Source organism: Magnolia sinica, chromosome 3, assembly GCF_029962835.1.
Source record: "Magnolia sinica isolate HGM2019 chromosome 3, MsV1, whole genome shotgun sequence".
Taxonomy (NCBI): domain Eukaryota; kingdom Viridiplantae; phylum Streptophyta; class Magnoliopsida; order Magnoliales; family Magnoliaceae; genus Magnolia; species Magnolia sinica.
In genome coordinates this window covers 2,393,166-2,412,833 of record NC_080575.1, presented here as the reverse complement: position 1 = coordinate 2,412,833, position 19,668 = coordinate 2,393,166, and the positions used below count along the sequence as shown (strand labels likewise).

General features: G+C 39.6%; 1 protein-coding gene and 1 long non-coding RNA gene across 5 annotated transcripts; both read left to right on the top strand.

Moving 5' to 3' along the window:
• The first annotated feature begins 5,244 nt into the window (after positions 1-5,244).
• LOC131239265 (nudix hydrolase 12, mitochondrial-like) lies at positions 5,245-19,145 on the top strand. Of its 4 annotated transcripts, none has more exons than XM_058236882.1 (7): positions 5,245-5,362; positions 11,251-11,372; positions 12,112-12,197; positions 14,857-14,971; positions 15,116-15,199; positions 18,093-18,242; positions 18,729-19,145. In XM_058236882.1, exons 3-7 carry the CDS (start codon positions 12,127-12,129, stop codon positions 18,948-18,950), a joined length of 642 nt encoding a protein of 213 aa, XP_058092865.1. In that variant the 5' UTR covers positions 5,245-5,362; positions 11,251-11,372; positions 12,112-12,126; the 3' UTR covers positions 18,951-19,145. The 4 variants fall into 4 exon arrangements, with proteins under 4 accessions (XP_058092865.1, XP_058092867.1, XP_058092864.1 ...); XM_058236881.1 differs by lacking the exon at positions 5,245-5,362 and adding an exon at positions 10,930-11,152; XM_058236884.1 differs by lacking the exon at positions 11,251-11,372 and having other exon boundaries at positions 5,344-5,362.
• On the top strand, positions 12,204-12,980 carry LOC131239267 (uncharacterized). Its single transcript, XR_009168112.1, has 2 exons — positions 12,204-12,830; positions 12,876-12,980. It is a non-coding gene; the product is annotated as an uncharacterized LOC131239267 (long non-coding RNA).
• Positions 19,146-19,668: the final 523 nt, after the last annotated feature.

The following is a 19,668-nucleotide window of genomic DNA, read 5'->3' as shown; positions in this document are numbered from 1 at the left end:
AAGATGGTTAGGAAAATTTCAACTGTTGAGACTTTTTTGGGCTCAACAGTGACATTTGCGGGCCATCCATGCTGTTTATAACGTTGTTCTTATTGGGATGAACCGAAAAAACAAATATTATCTTGATTCAAAACTTATTTGGCCCCACCAATATTTCGATCATGTTTTTGGATCACTGGAGTTTCGGATGAGGTTCATTTTTAATCCCATGTGTCCTTAAAAATGGACTTAAAAAATGAATGGACCAAGTAAATTAATCACAAACATCATAATCGGGCCCACCTAAGTTTCCAGCACGGGAACTTCACCTGCATCAGAAAATTGAAGCATATTCAAAGTAGACCACACCTGGAGAAATAATGGGGATAATGACGTCCGTTGAAACCTTTACAGTATTGTTTATTTGTCATCCAACCCTGCACGTAACGGAAAACACAAACTTTTGTAGTCCCCAGGACGTTTTCAACGGTAGGCATGTTACACTAGAGTGGGCCCCACGGAATTACCAGACAATCCGGCGTACGTTTCGAAAATGAGGTTGGATGGGACACACTGTTGAAATCAACCGCCAATAAATGATTTGACTCAATGCACAGGTGTGGCCCACCTCGATTTTGGACCGGCTTCATTTTTGGATCAACGATAAACACAAGATGATGTACCTGATGGATTTCGTGCACTCAAATTACGTAAACGGATTGGCTGGTCCCCCAACCACCGGCCAATGGCTGATGGTAGGTGCTTTGTGGGCCTCACCATGATGTATTTGTTTCATCATGCCGTTCATCTATTTTTCTAGATCATTTTATTAAATGAGACCAAAAATGAGGTATGTACCAATCTTAAGTGGGCCACATTACAGGAAACATTGTTGAACGAACGTCAACACCATTAAAAACTTTTTGGGGACCATAAAAGTTTTAGATCAAGCTGATGTAATTAAGTTTTTTTCCTCCATCTAGTTCTGTATGACCTAATCAACGGATCGGATTTCAAATAAATAGTACAGTGGGCCTTAGGAGGATTTTAATGGTGGATGTCCAATCACTATTGTTTTCCTGTGGTGTAGTCCACCTGAGATTGATATCCCTTTCATTGTTGGGATAAACCATAAAATGATAGGAAAAAATGAATGAACAGCATGAATGAAACACATACATAATGGTGGGGCCCACGGAGCACCGATCATCAGCCACCGGGCTAGTGGCAGGTTAGTAGCCAATCCGTTTTACACGCGTTAAGCTGGCGTTTTCGCATATGAAAGCAGTTAGTGGGTAGGACGGCAATGGCGTAAGGCTGTCAACGGCTGCAATTTAATTTTATTAAAATCTTAATCTCGATCCCAATCATGCCAAGCTACACGAAGGATTGGTTTCATTGACCTCCTTTTATTATTATTATTATTATTATTATTATTATTATTATTATATATACAGTTAATATCATGGGAAACTGGAGGGAAACAGATATTGCCACTGGAAGATTTAGATACCATCTGCAGAGGACTTCACTGAGGGTATATCACGTGTTTACACGTGTTCTAGCACAATTCATGTGGATGAATGAAAGACCATTCCATGTCAACATTATATCGAAAATTTACTTGTACCTCAAGAATACATTATGACTATACTTTTTTCGCCACCAAAATCTTCCGGTTGAGTAAAGTAACATATTGCATGAAGAACGTGTAATCATTACACAAGTAGCATGCGCAACTGAGCATGCTCTGCAAGTTGTATAAAGTCCTGTCCATACTAAAATTTTTATAATTTAGAAATCCAACTGAGATACATTCTCATAAACTTAGGCGATAAAATATGGATCAATGAGGAAACCTTAATCCGGCCAATGCCTTTCCTAGTGAGTATGCATAAACAACACTCGATGGAGAGCTCGAAGTAATCAATTGAACCAACACACACAATCTTTCTCACAATGCAATATTATTTATTTTAATTTTGACCTTAATTCTTCTACTTTTGTTGAGCCCTTGCTACAACAAGTTTAAATTTTACCATAACTTAAATTTACTACTATCTAGTGTCATCGTTGCAGTAAACCTAAGAGTAATATAAATGACTATAATCTCTATTGTCAAATACCCAAGTAATTGAGACCATACTCGAAAGATCACCCTAGTCATATCTTGCTGGCAATTTACCTCGATTAATTGTTTATTTACACTACGATTGTAAGTAATTATCTTTTATTTTTCTTTACTTATTTTATTTTATTGTTATAATTGATTATATTAATCTTAATTTCAAATTAATAAAATTAATGATCAACCTTTATTTTTAATTCTATTTGATTATTATTGTATTACTGAAAAACTTATGGACTGCAATCACTATTGAAAGAAAAGTTCTTAGTTCTAGCCAAAAAGATTTCATCAAATGACTAACCTCACATTTCAAATTGCATGATCGATGCATATTGATGGTTGGACAATCAGACCAACCTTTACAAGTCTAATTGTACAAACGATTTGGCACCTTGGGTCACAAGTGTTCAATCGCACTCGAGTTGAGTACAACTCTAGCATGCCCAATATTATTCTAATCACACATGTTTGATCAAGTACAGACTATTCATTAACACGTGTGGTCTCATGCCTGATTCAATTGCAACACCACCATTTTGAAAAATGAAGGTGACTTATCCTCCTTCGGGGTTGATTAAGGTCAGGGCCTCACCCAACACAATAAAGACCGTTTCACAATATATTTGATTAGGCCCGCCTCTAACTTTGTCGATTGAATATGTACTCGGCCTAACCACTTTTAGGGGATCCATCAAAGTATATGGGTCCTTGACTATGGGGCCCATCATAATGTTCATTTCTTACATCCACATTGTCCATCTGTTGTGATAGCTCATTTTAGAGCATGATCCAAAAAATGAAAAAGATCCAAATTTCAAGTGGACCACATCATAAGAAATAGCGGTGCTTGAATACCCGCCATTAAAAGCTTCTTGGGGGCCGCTGAATATTTTTTTCCATCTAATCTATTGATAAGGTCACAAAGAACTAGATGAAGGAACCTTACAAATATCATCTTGATAAAAAAATATTTGTGGCCTACAAGAAGATTTTAAAGGTCTACTTCCACTGTTTCCTATGGTATGGCCTACCTCAAATTTGGATTTGCTTTATTTTATGGATGATCCCCTAAAATAAGCTTTCAAAATGAATGGACAACATGGATATCATGGTGGACCCTATGGCTAGGGATTTAATTGAAGCAGCACATTCGCTTTTAACCCAACTTTGCATAGCGTCACCTCTGACAATGGCACATGATCCAATTACATCTTGGCAGGTCACCCAATCAGCTCACCCTACTCTATTCCCCTCCCCTACTCGAAATAGGGGTTGCATGCGACCCCAAACCGTAGGAACAATACGAGGACCACCATGATACTTACGACAAGTCCACTTTGTCCATCCCTTTTACGAGCTCATGTTAAGACATAAGACTAAAAATGAGGCAGATCCACGTGACAGAAACAATGGGATTGATCTCTCATTGAAGCACTCGTGGAGCCACAAAAGTTATGCATCAGGCTAATATTTGTGTTTTCAGTTCATCCTGTGGGAATGACCTCACCAACAGTTGGATGGCACATAAATGTCAAGATGGAATTTGAAAAGGTTTCACCAGTATGCATTTCTCTCTCCACTTTTTCTCATGGTACAGCCCACTTGAGTTTTGGATCTACTTCATTTTTGAGCTCATATCCTAACATAACTTGGCAAATGGATGGATGAGGTGAATTTCTTACAAAAGATCATTGTGGCCGGCCCCACCTCAGCCATCTAGAAAATCGAAGTCATGGGCTAAATTGTGAATGAATTATGACTTTGGAACGACACTGATCACTGATCAGGCAATCCCAACCATGAAGTTGATGCTTGTCTTATGGGTGTTTAAAATTAAAATAGCGACTGCTGCCTAAATTTTGAATGGCAAATATGGCAGAATTGGCTATGCATATGTTAAGATGGATTAAATGGAGGCTGTCCTTTCGATATTCAAACATACCATTGTCACCACCAAGGAAGGCACCATGAAAAACTCCATATGCTCATGGCCGTACATTAAATGACATTGCCTTTTATGGTGATTTGTAAAAGACGGCTCGGATGAGTGGGCCTACAAGATCTGATGGGATTTATATGATTTTGGAAGCGTTCACACACAAAATCGAAGATGGACAATTTATATCCAACGGTCAACCTTACTACTATAGGAATAGAGGGGTCTTATAACCCCCCCAAAGGCTTATATCATCTGCAATGAACCTAATAGATTGAATATATGATTAACGTGTATCTTGCCTATTTATTCTTTATAATCATTCTCAATTGTAATAATTTCATAATAATTTCGCGGTGCGCACCTTTACACACGTATCATAGGTGTCTAATCTGAACGGTCCATGTGATGCGGAATCACATTAAACCTCAAGTGAGAAATTTTTACCCTAATCTAAAATTCTGGTGGGCCATAGCAAAGAGAAATGCAAATCAAGGCAGGAAAATGTTTTAATTTTTAGTATGATGGGTTCTCAAAAAAGTTCGTATGTAACATGTACGAAGTGGTTCGCAGGTGAGCGTTTCCGCGTGTGTGTGTGTGTGTGTGTGTGTATATATATATATAATGTATTAGGTAAGTTTGAATGCGGTAGGAGTTATTCCATTTCATCCAATTTCCTTCTTTTTATAATTGAACTCTCATTGACTTGAATTCAATTATAAATTCAATAATATTTATGAAAGAGAAAACCGAAAGAAAGATACTGAGGAAAACTCGTGCCGGGACCACTCATTAATGGTTAACCACAAGCACATGTACTCCAAGGATAACTAGGTTAAAATTGCAGCATTTTTTTTATTATAGCGGCCCATCCAAATCATCAAACACGTGGCATGTGAACGGTGAATTTTGGCACGCGTGTCTAGTGTTGGCAATGTGCATGTGCCCACGTGTAGACACACGTGTTAGAGTATAGGCAACCCTTAGTAGGTCCCACCCTAACCGTGGCAACAGGGGGGATATATTCATGCCCCACCCACCGTTACTCCATCACAATGACACAACCGCCCTTCCTTTCTTATTTAAGGAAAAGGGGTGTTATGTAAGTAGACAGCAAGAAAAAGGAGAGAAAAAAAAAAAAGAGAGAGGAGAGAGAAAAGGAGGTTAAAAGAGAGAGAGAGAGAGAAAGGAGAGAGAAAAGGAGATTAAAAAAGAGAGAGAGAGGAGAGAGAAGGAGGCTTGTGAGGTGTGCGTCATCGCCAGTACGAGCGTTGCAACGTAGAGAAGAAGAAAAAGGGTCACTCTTGTGTTTGAGTTAGGTAAGTAAATTAGTTCGTTTTCTCTTTGTATTGTTGATTTAAATAGTTGAAATATAACTCACCACGTTACTTACATGCAACCCACGGCGGGGTTATGATATAGAATCTCCACCATACACGTGGAACTTGTAAGGGTAATGGAAACCATTGATTTCGAGGGATCCAGCCAAAAATAACCGATCATGGGGCTATCTTAGCCGTCGCATGCACCAACGTCTTGTTGTCTGCAAATAGACAGCTTAACAGTCTGCATTTAGTGTGTGAAATCTGATAGCTAGGATTGTCCAATCACCTCTTTTCTTGGCAATGGCCCATGCCAGTTGTGTCCCACCAGATGATCGGTTTGATCGTCCAAGATATTTGCCACGTGTACGCTGCAGATGTTCACGCAACTAACTCTAGCATGGCTGGTGGGCGATGCTGGCATTTAGGTGGTAGGATCCCAGCCGCTCATCATGAAGTTACAATGATATGTTTTCCCGGTCCTCAAAATCAGGTCAGTCCACTCGTCAGATGACAATTACTTTTTAGCCGTCAATTTTACTACTTATGTTGCAGTACATATGATGAGTGCACCAGATTGATTTTCTGACCAGGACACTCGCTTGGGACGCGGATTGCCTGGCGCGGGAAGTTCCAGTAGTTGGAAGCTGTGTTGGATACCAGTCACAAATCCACTCCGTCCATCAATTTTGCAAGACCACGGTAAGACATGATTTAAAAAACCAAGTAGATCCAAAACACATGTGGACCACACAAAATAGTTGGATCGGAAATGCTACCGTTGAGACCTTTCTGGAACGGAACAGGATGTTTATATGCTATCCAAACCGTTGACAGGGTCATTACCATTCATTTGAACTGGTGGTACGAGTATCATCCCGATAGCCTCACGAAGTTTCCAATGGTGGCCGTTCAGTCCCTGCTGTTTCGCGTGGTGTAGCTCATATGAATTTTGGGTCTGCCCGATTTTTTACAACAAAACTGATCGATGGAGCGGATTTATGACTGGCTTCTCTGTGGGCCCACATAGCTCCGGACTGTTGAACTTCCTGGGCTAAAGATCTTGTACCCTATTTTTGACTGGTTGGAGATAGTTATTTGGGATGGACACAGGTTATAAGAATGGAAAAATATAGTATAGAATACCTAAAGTACTTTATATGGAAATATTAGGAGGGATGATAAAACATGGGTTAGTAGGGTGTTAAGGAGTAAAACATGGGTTAGTAGGTAGACTCTTAGGGCCCGTTTGGCCAGTGGTATTAAGTTGTATTAAATGGGATTGCATTAGTAATCTCACTTTGAAATTCAAAATGACATGTCTGGAAGAAGTGTGAGATGAGATTAAAACTAACTTTGTAGGCTTTGGAAAATGAATCGTGTTGGAGAGTGTAAGATAAGATTACTAATCCCATGGATGATAAATTTTTGCTTCATCTAAGTTCAATTCAAATGCAATTTGAAAGTATATCTTGAGATTTACTTTTTAGTGTATGTGATCCAAACATAGTATTAGAAAACATGGGATATATCCAATCCGGAGACAATACCTTACACATGCATTTATTATAACTTTTATAATTCCACCTACCTTAATCCCACCTAATGCTACTGGCAAGGTAGACTCTCAGGAGTTTCAATGCCTGGTCAAGGTTTGAGTATCCATAGGTGGTGAAATTTGAGTGTGCGGGGGGGTGCATGTGTGCGTGTGTAAAAAAAATAAAAAGAAAAAACGGCCTAAAGGTACCTAAAGAAAAAAAAAAAAGCAGCCGAAATGTACCAAAAGCAAAAAGTAGTTGTTGGAAAAAGAACAGTCGAAATTGAATGAGAAAAACGTTTAAAGAAGAATAAAATGAAAAATCTATAAATAATAGAAAAAATTAATAAAATAAATAAAATTATAGTCTAAAATACAACTAAATCAAAATAAATTTATCTTTTATCTTAATTTATTTTACTAATAGAAATAATTTATTAATAAGAATTCTTAACTATAATTTTTAGTTGTAATTCCAATTTATATATTTATCTTTTATCTAATAACAAGCAGTTCTTTCAAAAAATGTTCTTATAAAAAACTAGCGTATAACCTATCCTTATATGGATGAAGATCCCACCATATGAGAATTACTTAATCACTGCAAGTAGAGTAGGTGGTTGGTCTCATCTTCTTATATGTTATATACATTGGTATTGGTTTTTATATTCAACCTATCTACTTATTTAGGTGCTTATATATGTGCTTATGTTCAAATTTAATCTATTTCAGTCGCTATATCAACTCGGTCTCACACGCACACCAGATGGCAGAATACAAGCTGAGTGCCAACACAAGCAAACCGCGCGCCTCCGCTCACTTGGTAGGGTTTGCCAATGAATGGTTTGGATCTCGGACAGGTGTGCATGCGCCTTTAGTTACCATGGCTTATTAAATACATCCGGACAATGCTATTGGATGTCTTGAGACTTTAGCCGTTGGAACTGAGAATTTTAAGTGATCCAAACCGTTTATATGATGGCCCTCACCTCGGATGGATGGCAAACAAAATAACTCTTAGATTGAAATATTTAAACTCATTTAATTATCAAAGATTAATTAGACCGTATATAGTTGAAGGTAGATAATTAAGTGATTAAAGCACTAGAATAATATTTAATTCTTTTATATCACACATAAAAGTGAGTTACATGATATAAACGGTTTAGATCATTATGAAATATTATCAGATCATACATGTAAGGTCGCAAGTTATCATACACGATACCTCGCGATGTATTCTAGTAAACTCCCGCCTACTAACCGCATCGCTTCCGTGATACGCGGCATACGCCCAACGAATCTGCCGCGACACCAATCCCCGTGGAAGAAGGTAGAGAATCGGGAGAAGATTCGGTTAGTTCAGGGCAACATCCTAGTGGGTGACGCCCTGAAGGTGGGCCCACCTTGATGTATTTGCTGTATATCTACGCCGTCCTTCATGGTCCAAAAAATGAAGTAGATCCAATTCTCAAGTGGACCACACAGTATATATTGAATGCCCACCATTTAAAACTTATTGGGGCCGCAAGAGTTTTGGATCAAGCTGATATCTGTGTTTTCCTTTCCTCCACGTCTGCGTTACCTTATCAACTGGTTGGATGGTAAACAAAAGTTTCGGTGGGCCCTAGGAATGTTTTAATGGTGGGTGTTCCATGATCACTGTTTCCTTTGGTGTAGTCTGCTTGAGACATAGATCTGCTTCATGTTTTGGGAACTTCTCGTAAAATGAGCTGGAAAAACCGATGGACGGCCTGGATATATAAAAAAAAAAAAAAAACACTAAGGTGGGCCCACGGTGAAGGTTTCATCCACTAAGCTGTTCCCCGGGACTTACCTAATCCGCTCCCAAGAGTATCTAGTTACGATGCGATGGTCACGTGAGAGGAACAATCATCACGGCCCATTCATTTCTTGCCACTATTGGAAGTTGGCTACGCCAAAAAGAGCACCGATGGGATGATCCTGGCCATCTGATCTGTAACATGCAAGAAATGGACGGTGAAGATCAACAAGAGAAAAATTTCCAATCATCAACTTGGAAAATCTGTTCAACTGGCCCACTTTGGATTACTTGTAATTCTAAAGAAACCCATTGGTCAGATAATGCTAACCGTCCATTCAAAGGGGCACCATTATCCCATCCATGCCTTTTCTCATTGTGGCTGCCATCAGTAGTATGATATCGAATGGACGGTTGAGATCGATGATGTGAGTTCCCAAGCAACTGGTTGTACTGTGACGTGCAACGTAAGTAAATAAGAATTGAAGAGCTTTGCTTAGCTCACACGCCAGTATAAGGGAGCCCTTGTACACGCCGGCCATGTGCCAGAGTGGGACACACCTGCAAGATCCAAACCATTCATCAGATGGGTCCCACCAAACAGATGACCAGGAATCGGTCCTTTCCGCTGATCATTTGAGCTACAGTTCGTGAAAGAAATGGATGGCCTTTCTGCAAGTTTTTGTAAACCGTTCTTTTGCTTCTAACATCATTGCATGTTTGATGAGCGGTGAGAATAGCTTGATTTCTTGGCAAGATTATCTACACAGTGGGACCCACCCCATGGACGGCATCGATTTCAAAAACATCTTCCTCTTCAGCAGATAAGAGTGGGGTGTGGAATATGGACGGCTCCCCCGTACACGCGCGTGGGAGTAGCAAACCTCGAAGTAGAATCATCGTGTGGGGCCCATTATTCTTGGCCCAAACCGTTAAACTAATGATGAATCGCTGTTGATGTGGATTAGTGACTTGATATCCTATCCTTTTTGTTAACGGCATTCCAATAAACGGTAAAAAAAATAAAAAAATGTAGCAACGGTCAATAACAAGGACAGAGATTTCAAATTCGATTGTCGTCCAATCTCAGCGTATTTTCGAGTATTCAGCATCCACAGTGGGTCCCAGCATATCAACAGTCTGGATCACAGATCGTGGGGCCCACTTGAACAGGCTAGTCGTGCAGATCTATAACCACGTCCTTTTCATGCCACTATAAAACCTGCAAACGGCATTAAATGCGCTCATGTGCACCCCTGCGTATTTTATCTTCTTTCCCCTTCATGGGCCCGGACTTTTGCCGGCCACTTTCTCTCCTCCTTCCCCGTGAGCCTCTCTCCAACTACAATAGAAAACAAATCAATTTAAAAATATTAATAAATAAATAAATAAAACAATATCATATGTAAAATAGAGTAAAAGTGCAGGTAGTCCTGAGACTACTTAAATTATCTCGTAGTGCGCAAGCGGGGCCACGTGGGTCCCTGTGAGACCCAGTCCAAAAGATAGGCCCCACCATGGATAACGAAACGAAACTCACGGATTCTGAAAAGATCGTTTTGACAATTCAAAAATACACTTGAATTAGTACCGTTGACCAACCCATACTTTATTTTGATCGATGGATCAATGGCTAGGATCATCTATGGTAACTGATACTTTTATCATATGGTATTGGTGGTGGGACCCACCCTTTGAACGGTTCTGATTATTCTTTGGCGTGACTCAATTAGAGGATGACGGTTTCAATTCAGTAAGCAGTGGAGTACACGACCGGCCTTCAAATAAAATAACAGGTTTACATAAAATAACAGGTTTACTAGCCGCAAATGCACATCTGCACGCAACCGTAAGTGTTTAGGCGAGCATCTGAGCCGTTTATCAGGTGGGACTTACCATATAGATGACTTGGCCAAAAAATTCCTGCTTGTCGGCAACGACGCAGCACCTGCATCTGAAAAAGACGTGCTTGTCCTTGGAAAAATACGCGGGATTTTCTGAGCCGTCCACTGTGTTGGTAATCTTCTGACTTACTGCATTGTTTCTCGATCTAGATTTTCATCTAGAACATATAGGCTTTGGGTCTCACATGATACACGGTTCAGATTCTATTCACACGTTCTAGGTTGGTAGCTGTGTAACCGTGTAGAGATGGACCTCGTGTGAGGCTAGAAAAGACCTCTTCAGCTCTTCTCTCTCTATAAAAATAGGTATCTCCCTCCGTATTTGAAATCTCGCTTTTCAGCACCCGCCGAACTCTCTCTCTCTCTCTCTCTCTGATACCTCTCCTTCTCTGAAACATCTTCGGAAAATCCATTCTCTTTCCTCTGCAGTTTCTAGGGTTAGGGTTTGTTTCTGTCTCTCTGTCTTTCTTCTTATCGCTGCCGATTCCGCATTGGGAATCCCGCCAGAGCCGAAGGTAGTATGAGAATCGATCGGCTGCAGCTGGCCGGCTATAAAATCCTCGGTAATTCAAGGCCTCTTCTTGAGAGAAAAATCCTATTTCTAGGGTTTCTTTTTTCTCTTCTTCTACCGTTACCGACTTCTTTCTTTCTTCCAATGCAGTCGAATCCCTGGGGGAGAGGCTGAAGTTCGACGAAGATCTCGTTCTTGCTTCAAAAGCAGAGGAGATTCAAAAACAGAGAAGAATCAGGGCTTATGAGAGCAGCACCAGTGTTTCTTAAAGAGTATTTCTCTCTCCTTCTTCATCTTCTTATTATCATTGAATAATTCTACGAGTTTCTCCGGATTTTGAGTTCTGATAGTGGGGCCCATGTATCGCTAATCCAGACTGTTGGTCTGTTTTTCCCCGCTGTGGATTGACCATGTCCCAGAAATCTCCTGGATTGGACGATCTTAACCTTACGACTTGTAGCTTAAAGGTAGATGCTTGGAAAGAGAAATATAAAAACCGGTCACATTCAACTGGAAAAAAGTACCATGATTGGAGCTTGGGCTGCCGGTGGTGGGATGCAACATAACATTGGTCCAGATTACCGAACCATGGGCCCAGCTTGTCAGAATCGAAAACCTCCATATACTATGCAAACTGGCCTTTTTAGCACATAACATATTTCTTCTTTCTGAGATTAGGGAAGACTTATATAAGCCCTTTGCTTATGACCCATGTGCCTGTTTTCTTACTTTTGGTGTTAGAGTAGTGCAGAAGTTGAAAGAAGGGGTATGCATATAAAAACATAGGGTGCATATATTATATTCCTTGTTGTTATTGGGAAGTGATATCAGCACCAAGTTATGATGGCTGAATACAACAATCCTTTCTAGTTTTGGTTATACAATAGTACAATTTGTACAACCAAAGCTAGAAAGGAGGTAATGTGTTTGGCGGTTAGAGAGTGTAAATAGTGTCTCCCTTATCATCATTGTTCCTGTTGTAATTGTTTTTAATTTATTTTGTTTTTGTAGGGTTTGTAGGATACCATGTCGGCTTTGCTAGCTCGGACGGGTAGACACCGGCAGCGTTATGAGAATGATTTTCGACTTGTTGCAGGGTAATTTTTTGTTCCCTCAGTTCTGGGTTTTTTGGTGCATCTTTCTGTTTTTAGGACAATTATTTTGCCTTTTCCATTGGGTAATTTGTTCTTGACTCTTGTTGCCCTTTGGGCGGTTTTTTTCCTGTTTTTCATGTACTCAGGTTTGCTTGTCTGGTCAATTTTTTTTAATCAATTGCAGTAAAATTTGATGATTTTCATCTTCATTTCTTGAAACTAAAAGATCTGTGAATTTGTCCATACGAATAAAATTAGCATCTCCTTCTTTTTATTTGATATAATAAGGTCTTTATTGTTTTCATCAGATTGAAGTAGATATCTGGTATTTTAAAAATGGAATATACAAGAAAATGGTGTTATTTGCTTGGTCAGAAATTTTAGACGTGAGGCTTGCTTTTCCATGATCCAGATCCCTTATCTTGTCGGCCTTACCATCGATGGGATAATCCCAAAAATATCTCCCATCAGAAATTCTTAGCCACACAATCAGTGGATTCTCCCTGTTGGATATGGACCTCTACCTAACCTTTCTTCTAGGTCACAAGTCCAGCAGTTGTGATCGCCTGATGGAGATGTTTGGCATGATATATCCCTGTTTGGGTCCACCGGATGAGTGGCCTGGTTCACTGAGAGGTGGGCCCCACATGTAAGGTTGGGCATTATACTCAAAATGTGGAGGTTAGTGTTTGTATTGCTGCAGAACTGTTTGTGTATGGATGCCTGTGGAGCTAGATAGAGATATCATTGCTGTTCAAGTGCTTGGCTTTTGTGAGCTTTTGTTGATGAGCATTTTCTTGGGTTTGGACTAACATAAGCTTGGACACTTGTATGGTTATTACCAAATGGTTGTGGGTTATGTGGTATGCTACTCATTGTCAACTGTTATCGAGTTTTTTTTTTTTTTTTATGTATGTACGGTGGAAATTAAATTTGTAGTTATTTGGATAAAGGATAATGCGTTGAATAAATCCAGTCCAAGCCCAAAAAACCGTCACTCCCCAGCCCAGTCCCATTATTGGCTTTGGTTTGATAACAAATCCCAAGTGGCACACCAAAACTTTTGAGAGTGCAGCCATAGTCCAGCCCAGCTTACTCAGTAATGATGATTTCAACATATCTTTGATGTTTGAGGATTGCAGCTACAGTGAAGAGTTTCAGTGCATAGGAAACTCTTGACACATCAGAATTTTTTGAGAATCGTCAAAATGGGAATGATCACACAACCAGCTCTGGGAATAGTACTGCTAGTATCCGACTATTATAGTTGTGTTGGCTTGGTTTGAGTCTTCAGCTTTTGAAGTTTTTAGAGTCATGGTGTGACATAAAGGCCGTTACAGGGCCGTAAAGGCCATTACATAAAGTTAAGGGCCCATTATGCCCCTTGTAAAGGCTGTAACAGCGTCGTAATGGTTTGTTACAGGGAGAATGCAGGTTATTTGGATTATTTTTTTCAATGCTATGGGGCAGATACAGGCTTTGGTTTTTTTTTTTTTTCTTTCAATACAAATAGAGACTGTAATGGCCGTTACGGGGTCTGTAACAGCCATTACAATTTGTATCGTAAAGGTAATAGTGGTGGCCGTTATAGCCTCCGTTACCATTACGGAATACCTTAGAGTGGTTAACAATGAAAGTGTTCAGTTATAATGGAATAGCATTCTGTCTCAGTGGATATTCTGTATCAATAAGCTGTTGGAGCTGGCCACCTTATTTTATTCAACCATTCCACTGTTTGCAAGTGAAGTTTTCTAGTCACAGTGGGTCGCCTATCGTGGTTCTGAATGGGCAACGACCAAGGAGTTTTGAGATGTGATGCATGGAAGAAGTGATTTGTTTCCTGTAAGGGGAGGTGTCTTGGTAGTAAAAGTATGATCTCACTCGCTGCATACAGGCGTGCAATGTCCATAACTAATTCTACCACACTTGTTGGTAGTGCTGCAGTGCCTATGAGTCTGGCACAACAGCCATGAGAACTCTGGCATTGCATGTGCCCTTGCCAAAATTTAAGTATAATGAAACATACACAAAGAAAGGTTACAAGTTATATTAGAAGTCGGTTATTCTATGTAAAGCTTCTCATCCCCAGCTTTAGGGCCATAATGAAACCTTGATAAATATGTTTGTTAGGATATTATTTTTTTGGGTTAATAATCTCATTTTTAATCCGGTCAAATTTATTAGGTTATATCATGCTTGGGTTGAGTAACCAAAAAAGTTGCACATGTGGAATCCACAATTCCGTGGTTAAGGCTGTTTGTCCTGTCATATTATCGGTGACCCAGGCCAAAATCCCCCTGATCAGATGATTTTAGCTGTTCAGGAGTGGAATGTTTCCTGTGAACTCGAATATGGGCTTGCATGATACTGATAGGTTTTTCAGGCATAGCCTATCCACTGTGCTGCTGCCAGATGACAACAGTCTGGATCACTCCTATGGGTACAGTTTGATGCTTGCTCAAAAACATATCTGCTCAACCTAGCATTGCATGGTTTCTCTTTTTACATATCCTGTGTTTTTCCTGCTCAGCCTTACAAAAATAGTTAGTGTAACATTTTCATTGTACATGGTCTTTCTTGTAGAATTTTGTACATCAGAAGAATATTTGTTATAACAGTCCAGATCAATTTTCTTACCCTTTCATCCATGCAATGCAAACAGGTGTATTCCTTACAGGCTGAAAGAAAATGAAGACAATCTCACTGGTGACTTAGAAAACAGGTTGGAAGTTCTTATGATTTCTTCCCCAAATCGTCTAGACCTCGTGTTTCCAAAGGTATGCATCTACCTGTTTCCTTGTGTTTGAGAATTTAAACTTGAAGTGTATGAATCCTTGCAATGCACTTCCAATGGTGAATTTTGTATCATTTGCCATTGGGAATTTTGAATGTGATGAACATTCCCTTCATTTGATTGTCAGGGTGGTTGGGAGGATGATGAGTCTGTGGGTGAAGCTGCCTGCCGTGAAGCGTTGGAGGAAGCCGGAGTGAGAGGAAGACTTGATGTAGGTTCAATTTTCTTTGTTGACATAGTTATTCATCTTCAATAATGTTGGTTGAAATGCAAGGACTTATGTTAATTACTTGATTATTTTGTAAATTGTACATGTTTGTTAGGTACTAGGACCCAAAATGTATTGTGGTAGGAACATTTCCTGCAAATACAAGGTGCTTAAAGACAATAGGAACGGAATCTTTTGGGAAAAAAAGAAAAGAAAAAGAGAATAGAAATGAAGAAAAAGTTGCAATTATTCCACCTTTGGTATGGGTGTTCCTACTGCAATACAGTTGACTTGTTTTACCAATTTCATTGATGAAAAGATAATGCTTGAGCTGTGTATTTCATGATTGACTGATTCATGGTTGGTTTTTTTTTTTTGTAAGAGTACTGAGTGGATGGGCTTGTGCTCTGTGCTCTTTATTTAAGGCTGCATTTGGATATTACTAAAATTCTTATTGGGGGGAATGGCCGTTTGGTGCTTCTCCCAATGGGGCATAAATCCATGCGCTTCAACGAGCGCAAAATTGATTTTGAATTTAACTAGTACTGGTGTGCAGAAATGATTAGTTTTTGAGTTGAAGTGGCTGATTAAGTAAGAACCTTCTCCAAATAGGTTATTTATCTGTTAATGTGCAGAGATCATTTGCTACATCAGTTGCTGAGTTCTTTTTACTGGATTTGCATTTTTTTTAAAGGGGTCTCTGCTCAGATGACTCAGTCAGTGGCTACTCAACAAGGTGAAAGATTTTAGGAGCATAAGAAACTTGATCCACAATAAAGAATCATCCACCATGCTCATTATGTTCCTGGGTTCCTGTTTTGGTCAAAGTATTCTTGATAGCGATCACATTTTTAGGAAAGAGATTACTATCTTTAATAGAATACTTCTAGGATTGCGAGGGAGGGGTTCCACTGCTGAAAGTTTTCAGAAAGTAACTCGCTGCAAGTGTCCAAAGAAAAAGGCAGGCATCTCTTATTTGAAATAACTGACAAAATCACCTCTAAAGATCACAAATTCCAAGATGGCATGTGCCTGTCTTATATTGGAGATCTTACAAATGATCTGAACCTAAGAACCATAAACTTGACACCAATGTTTGGAGTATTTGTATTGTGTTATGTATCGCATCCTTGGGATACGGATACGTATCGGTTATTGCACAGGATAATATCATTTGTATCGCACAGGATAATATCGTTTGTATCGGGTAATTTATTGCGTTTTTTGGAAAAATGGTTGTATTTTTGAATGAAACTTCAGGGATTGTTAAAAAAGACCTTAATACACACTTTTAAATCATAACATCTCAAAAAAGAGGTTCACGTAATAGGTTTCATTTGTATAGGGTCTTAAGCTATGCGCTGTTTGACTGAAATAATGCAACTATATTCAAACTGAATGCATAACATTTAGAGTGTATTTGATGATCATTTCATCAAACAGTCCTAAATACTTCAAAATTAGTCTCATTGATAGTTGGTTGAGGGAAAGTTTTGAAAAAATTAATATTTTAATAAATTTTTAAAATTATTTTTTAACTAAAAAATTATTTTTATTTTCTGAAAATTGATAATGACTAAACAAATCAGTAGATCAGCCCTCATACATGCTTGATTTCATGTTTAGAGTGCAACATTGCTAGCAATTTGGGAGAAATTGGGGAGATATCGAATTTTCTCCAATTTTTTCCAAATTAGATCACCTATTCTCAAATTTTGAAATCAGAGTGTATGCGATGATCATTTCATCAAATACCCATAAATACTTTGAAATTAGTCTCAATTGACAATTGGTTGAAGGAAAATTTTGAAAAAAAAAAGAAGGAGAACATGAAGAATCGATGGATTTGTAACCATTTGACACTGATTTAACATAATTTCAACAAAAAAATGGATCGAAAATTGAAAATGCTCACCATATCGAACCTGTGGGATATATTAGCACTACCTGTGCGTTTCGTATCGCACAAGTGGGATACAAGATATATTGTGAGATATGTCGGCTGATATTGTTGATATTTAAAACACTGCTTGACACCCTATGCCAAGTTTTTGCAGTAGCCTCTACATTTGCTGATGAGCAGGTCCCTATAATTCCCCTTTGCAGAGTTATCTGGTTTTTCGATGCATCTATTTATTTCCCTTGTCTCATTGCCCCAGTCAAAATTAGGATTACTCATCCACATTATCCATAGTAAGGTATGTTCTCGAATAAAATATCCTTGTGACAGGTTCCATGCTGCTCTCTGGCAGATGTAAGAGACTAGATATCTGTAATTGAGACAAACTGCTTGGTATTTTTTGACGATTAATCCTTGTACAACAAGGCACACTTGTATGAATTCAGAGCTATTCATCAGGTGGCCTCATCATGAGTGGTCCTCTGTCCAATACTCAAGTCTAGATCATGATCCTAATATGTTTGGAGACTTTTGGGGACAGCAATGGTTGAAAGAGGAAGGACAGATGAACCACATTCAACTTCCAAAGACCATCCACTCTCTAGGGCTAGGATTTTGTCTGTTTGAAGTTGTTTTTGAACTAGGCATATCTATGGCAAGGCCTAAAGGATGAAAGGTCTGGATCACATACACGTGTGCCATATAGACACAACTATAGTAACTGTTAATGAAAAGAAAAAGGATGGTTTAGTATATTTTTTCCTTCTTTTTGGATTGGGTGGAATATACCTGTTCCAATCTTGGTGGTCCGTCAGAGTCTTTATATTTACTTGTAGATATTGGTTACTGGAGGTTTTATATTCATTGACAATATGATATACAGACTCGGTTACATGATACCATGCTTTTGAGCCAAGTTAATTATTTGGATCCTACCTTCTACTGTAATTACATGTCAACATTCCAGCAATCTCAAAACTAATGGTCAATGTGTAGGAAAATGCGCTGGGGGTTTGGCAATTTAGAAGCAAGAGCAAACAAAACTGTCATGGCATGGAAGGATATTGCAAGGGTTACATGTTTGCACTGGAGGTGACGGAAGAGCTTGAATTCTGGCCGGAGAAGTCTAGCCACGAAAGAAGATGGGTAAGCATACACAAGACATAGAAGTACACAAGAGGAAAAAAGCATACAAAAGAAGAGCTTTGGCTAAGCCTGCATCTAACAGGAGACGTGCATTTGGTGGGTCCCACTCTGTAGATGACCGGGCCTGAAAACAACATGGTCTACATATTACAAAAAAGTAATGAATGGGTCCAATTGCTTGGTTGTTGACATTGTGGGGCTGCCTGATGCACTGGCCAGATGTTCCACACTGCACTGGGGCCGTGTGTGAACCACCAAAGTTCAGTAAAGAAAGCTACATGATGCAGGTGCATCTCCACACTGGGGTCGGGTGTCCCACGAAGTGGGGTATGTGAGATGCAGGCCGGTAATCCCTGCATCTCTATTTACCTTGCTGCTGAATTTGCATGCCTCTTTCATCTCTACTTACCTTGCTGGTGAATTTGCATGCCTCTTTGAAAGAACTCATGAAAGCTCACTCTCCATTTTCTGTAATGTATGTACCAGCTGAACGTCGGGGAAGCATTTGAGCTCTGCCGTTATGAGTGGATGCGTAGAGCTCTGGAAGCATTCTTGAGATACCTGTCGGATGAATGCAAGCGTCGGACGAGGGAGGATGCTGTGGCGGTTGCAGTGGAAGTGGCTGAGCATTTAAATTTAGCACCAAGCTGCTTTGTGAATGCTTCGACACCTAGTGCATCCACAAATCCCATAAATGCATTGTGTTAGGATGATCTCTGTCTTTCTATCTCTCATTTCTTCTGTCAGTTGTTTCCCTGTCAATGCCATGACCCATAGCTTGTTCAAGCCGTCTTTTTCTATTGTGTATTTGTGTTTCAAAAATGAAAGCTGGACTTGTCATGGCATCTTGGCACGTTGTAACTTTATTAAGTGTATCAGCGAAAGAACTGTGAGTATCTTCCATGGCTGGTTGTCTTTAGATTTCATGATTTAGAGAGTTTTGCTGATGTCACACACACCCACACGCAGGCACAAGCAGACTCGGGCGAGGGCGGGAACATTGGCTTAGGCCCGGATTTTCAATTAGTTAGTCTGGGCTCATCCAGCCTTCTTCCAAATTTTTATTTTGCTTGGCCCAGGCCTGACTTATCTGAGGGCTGGAATACAGCCCAAGTGATGCAGGACAATGACACTCTTGGATGGTCAAGATCGACTTGCAATTTCAATCTCAGCAATCTGAGAACATACAAGTGCAGTAATTTTTGTAAGGTAGGATTTGCAGATTCAGATGTTACCAAGGTTTCGAAGATTCGGGATGGGTCTTGACTCCTCACTCACTTGAGTTGGGGACCTGTGCTTGTGGTGGGGCTAGGTGTTGTTGAGTCGTGGAATTGAACTGGATTATATCCGAGTTGACTCGGACGAGTCGTATAAGACGTCCCAGTCTTAAAACCATGGTTATTACTGCTCAAGTTGGAAATATGGC

Bases quoted from the DNA above. Each gene is read 5' to 3' on its own strand.
- LOC131239265 (XM_058236882.1), top strand. From the start codon at position 12,127: ATGTCGGCTTTGCTAGCTCGGACGGGTAGACACCGGCAGCGTTATGAG. The intron at 14,972-15,115 runs GTATGCATCTAC...TTTGATTGTCAG, and splicing joins TAGACCTCGTGTTTCCAAAG to GGTGGTTGGGAGGATGATGA. The intron at 18,243-18,728 runs GTAAGCATACAC...TGTATGTACCAG, and splicing joins CTAGCCACGAAAGAAGATGG to CTGAACGTCGGGGAAGCATT.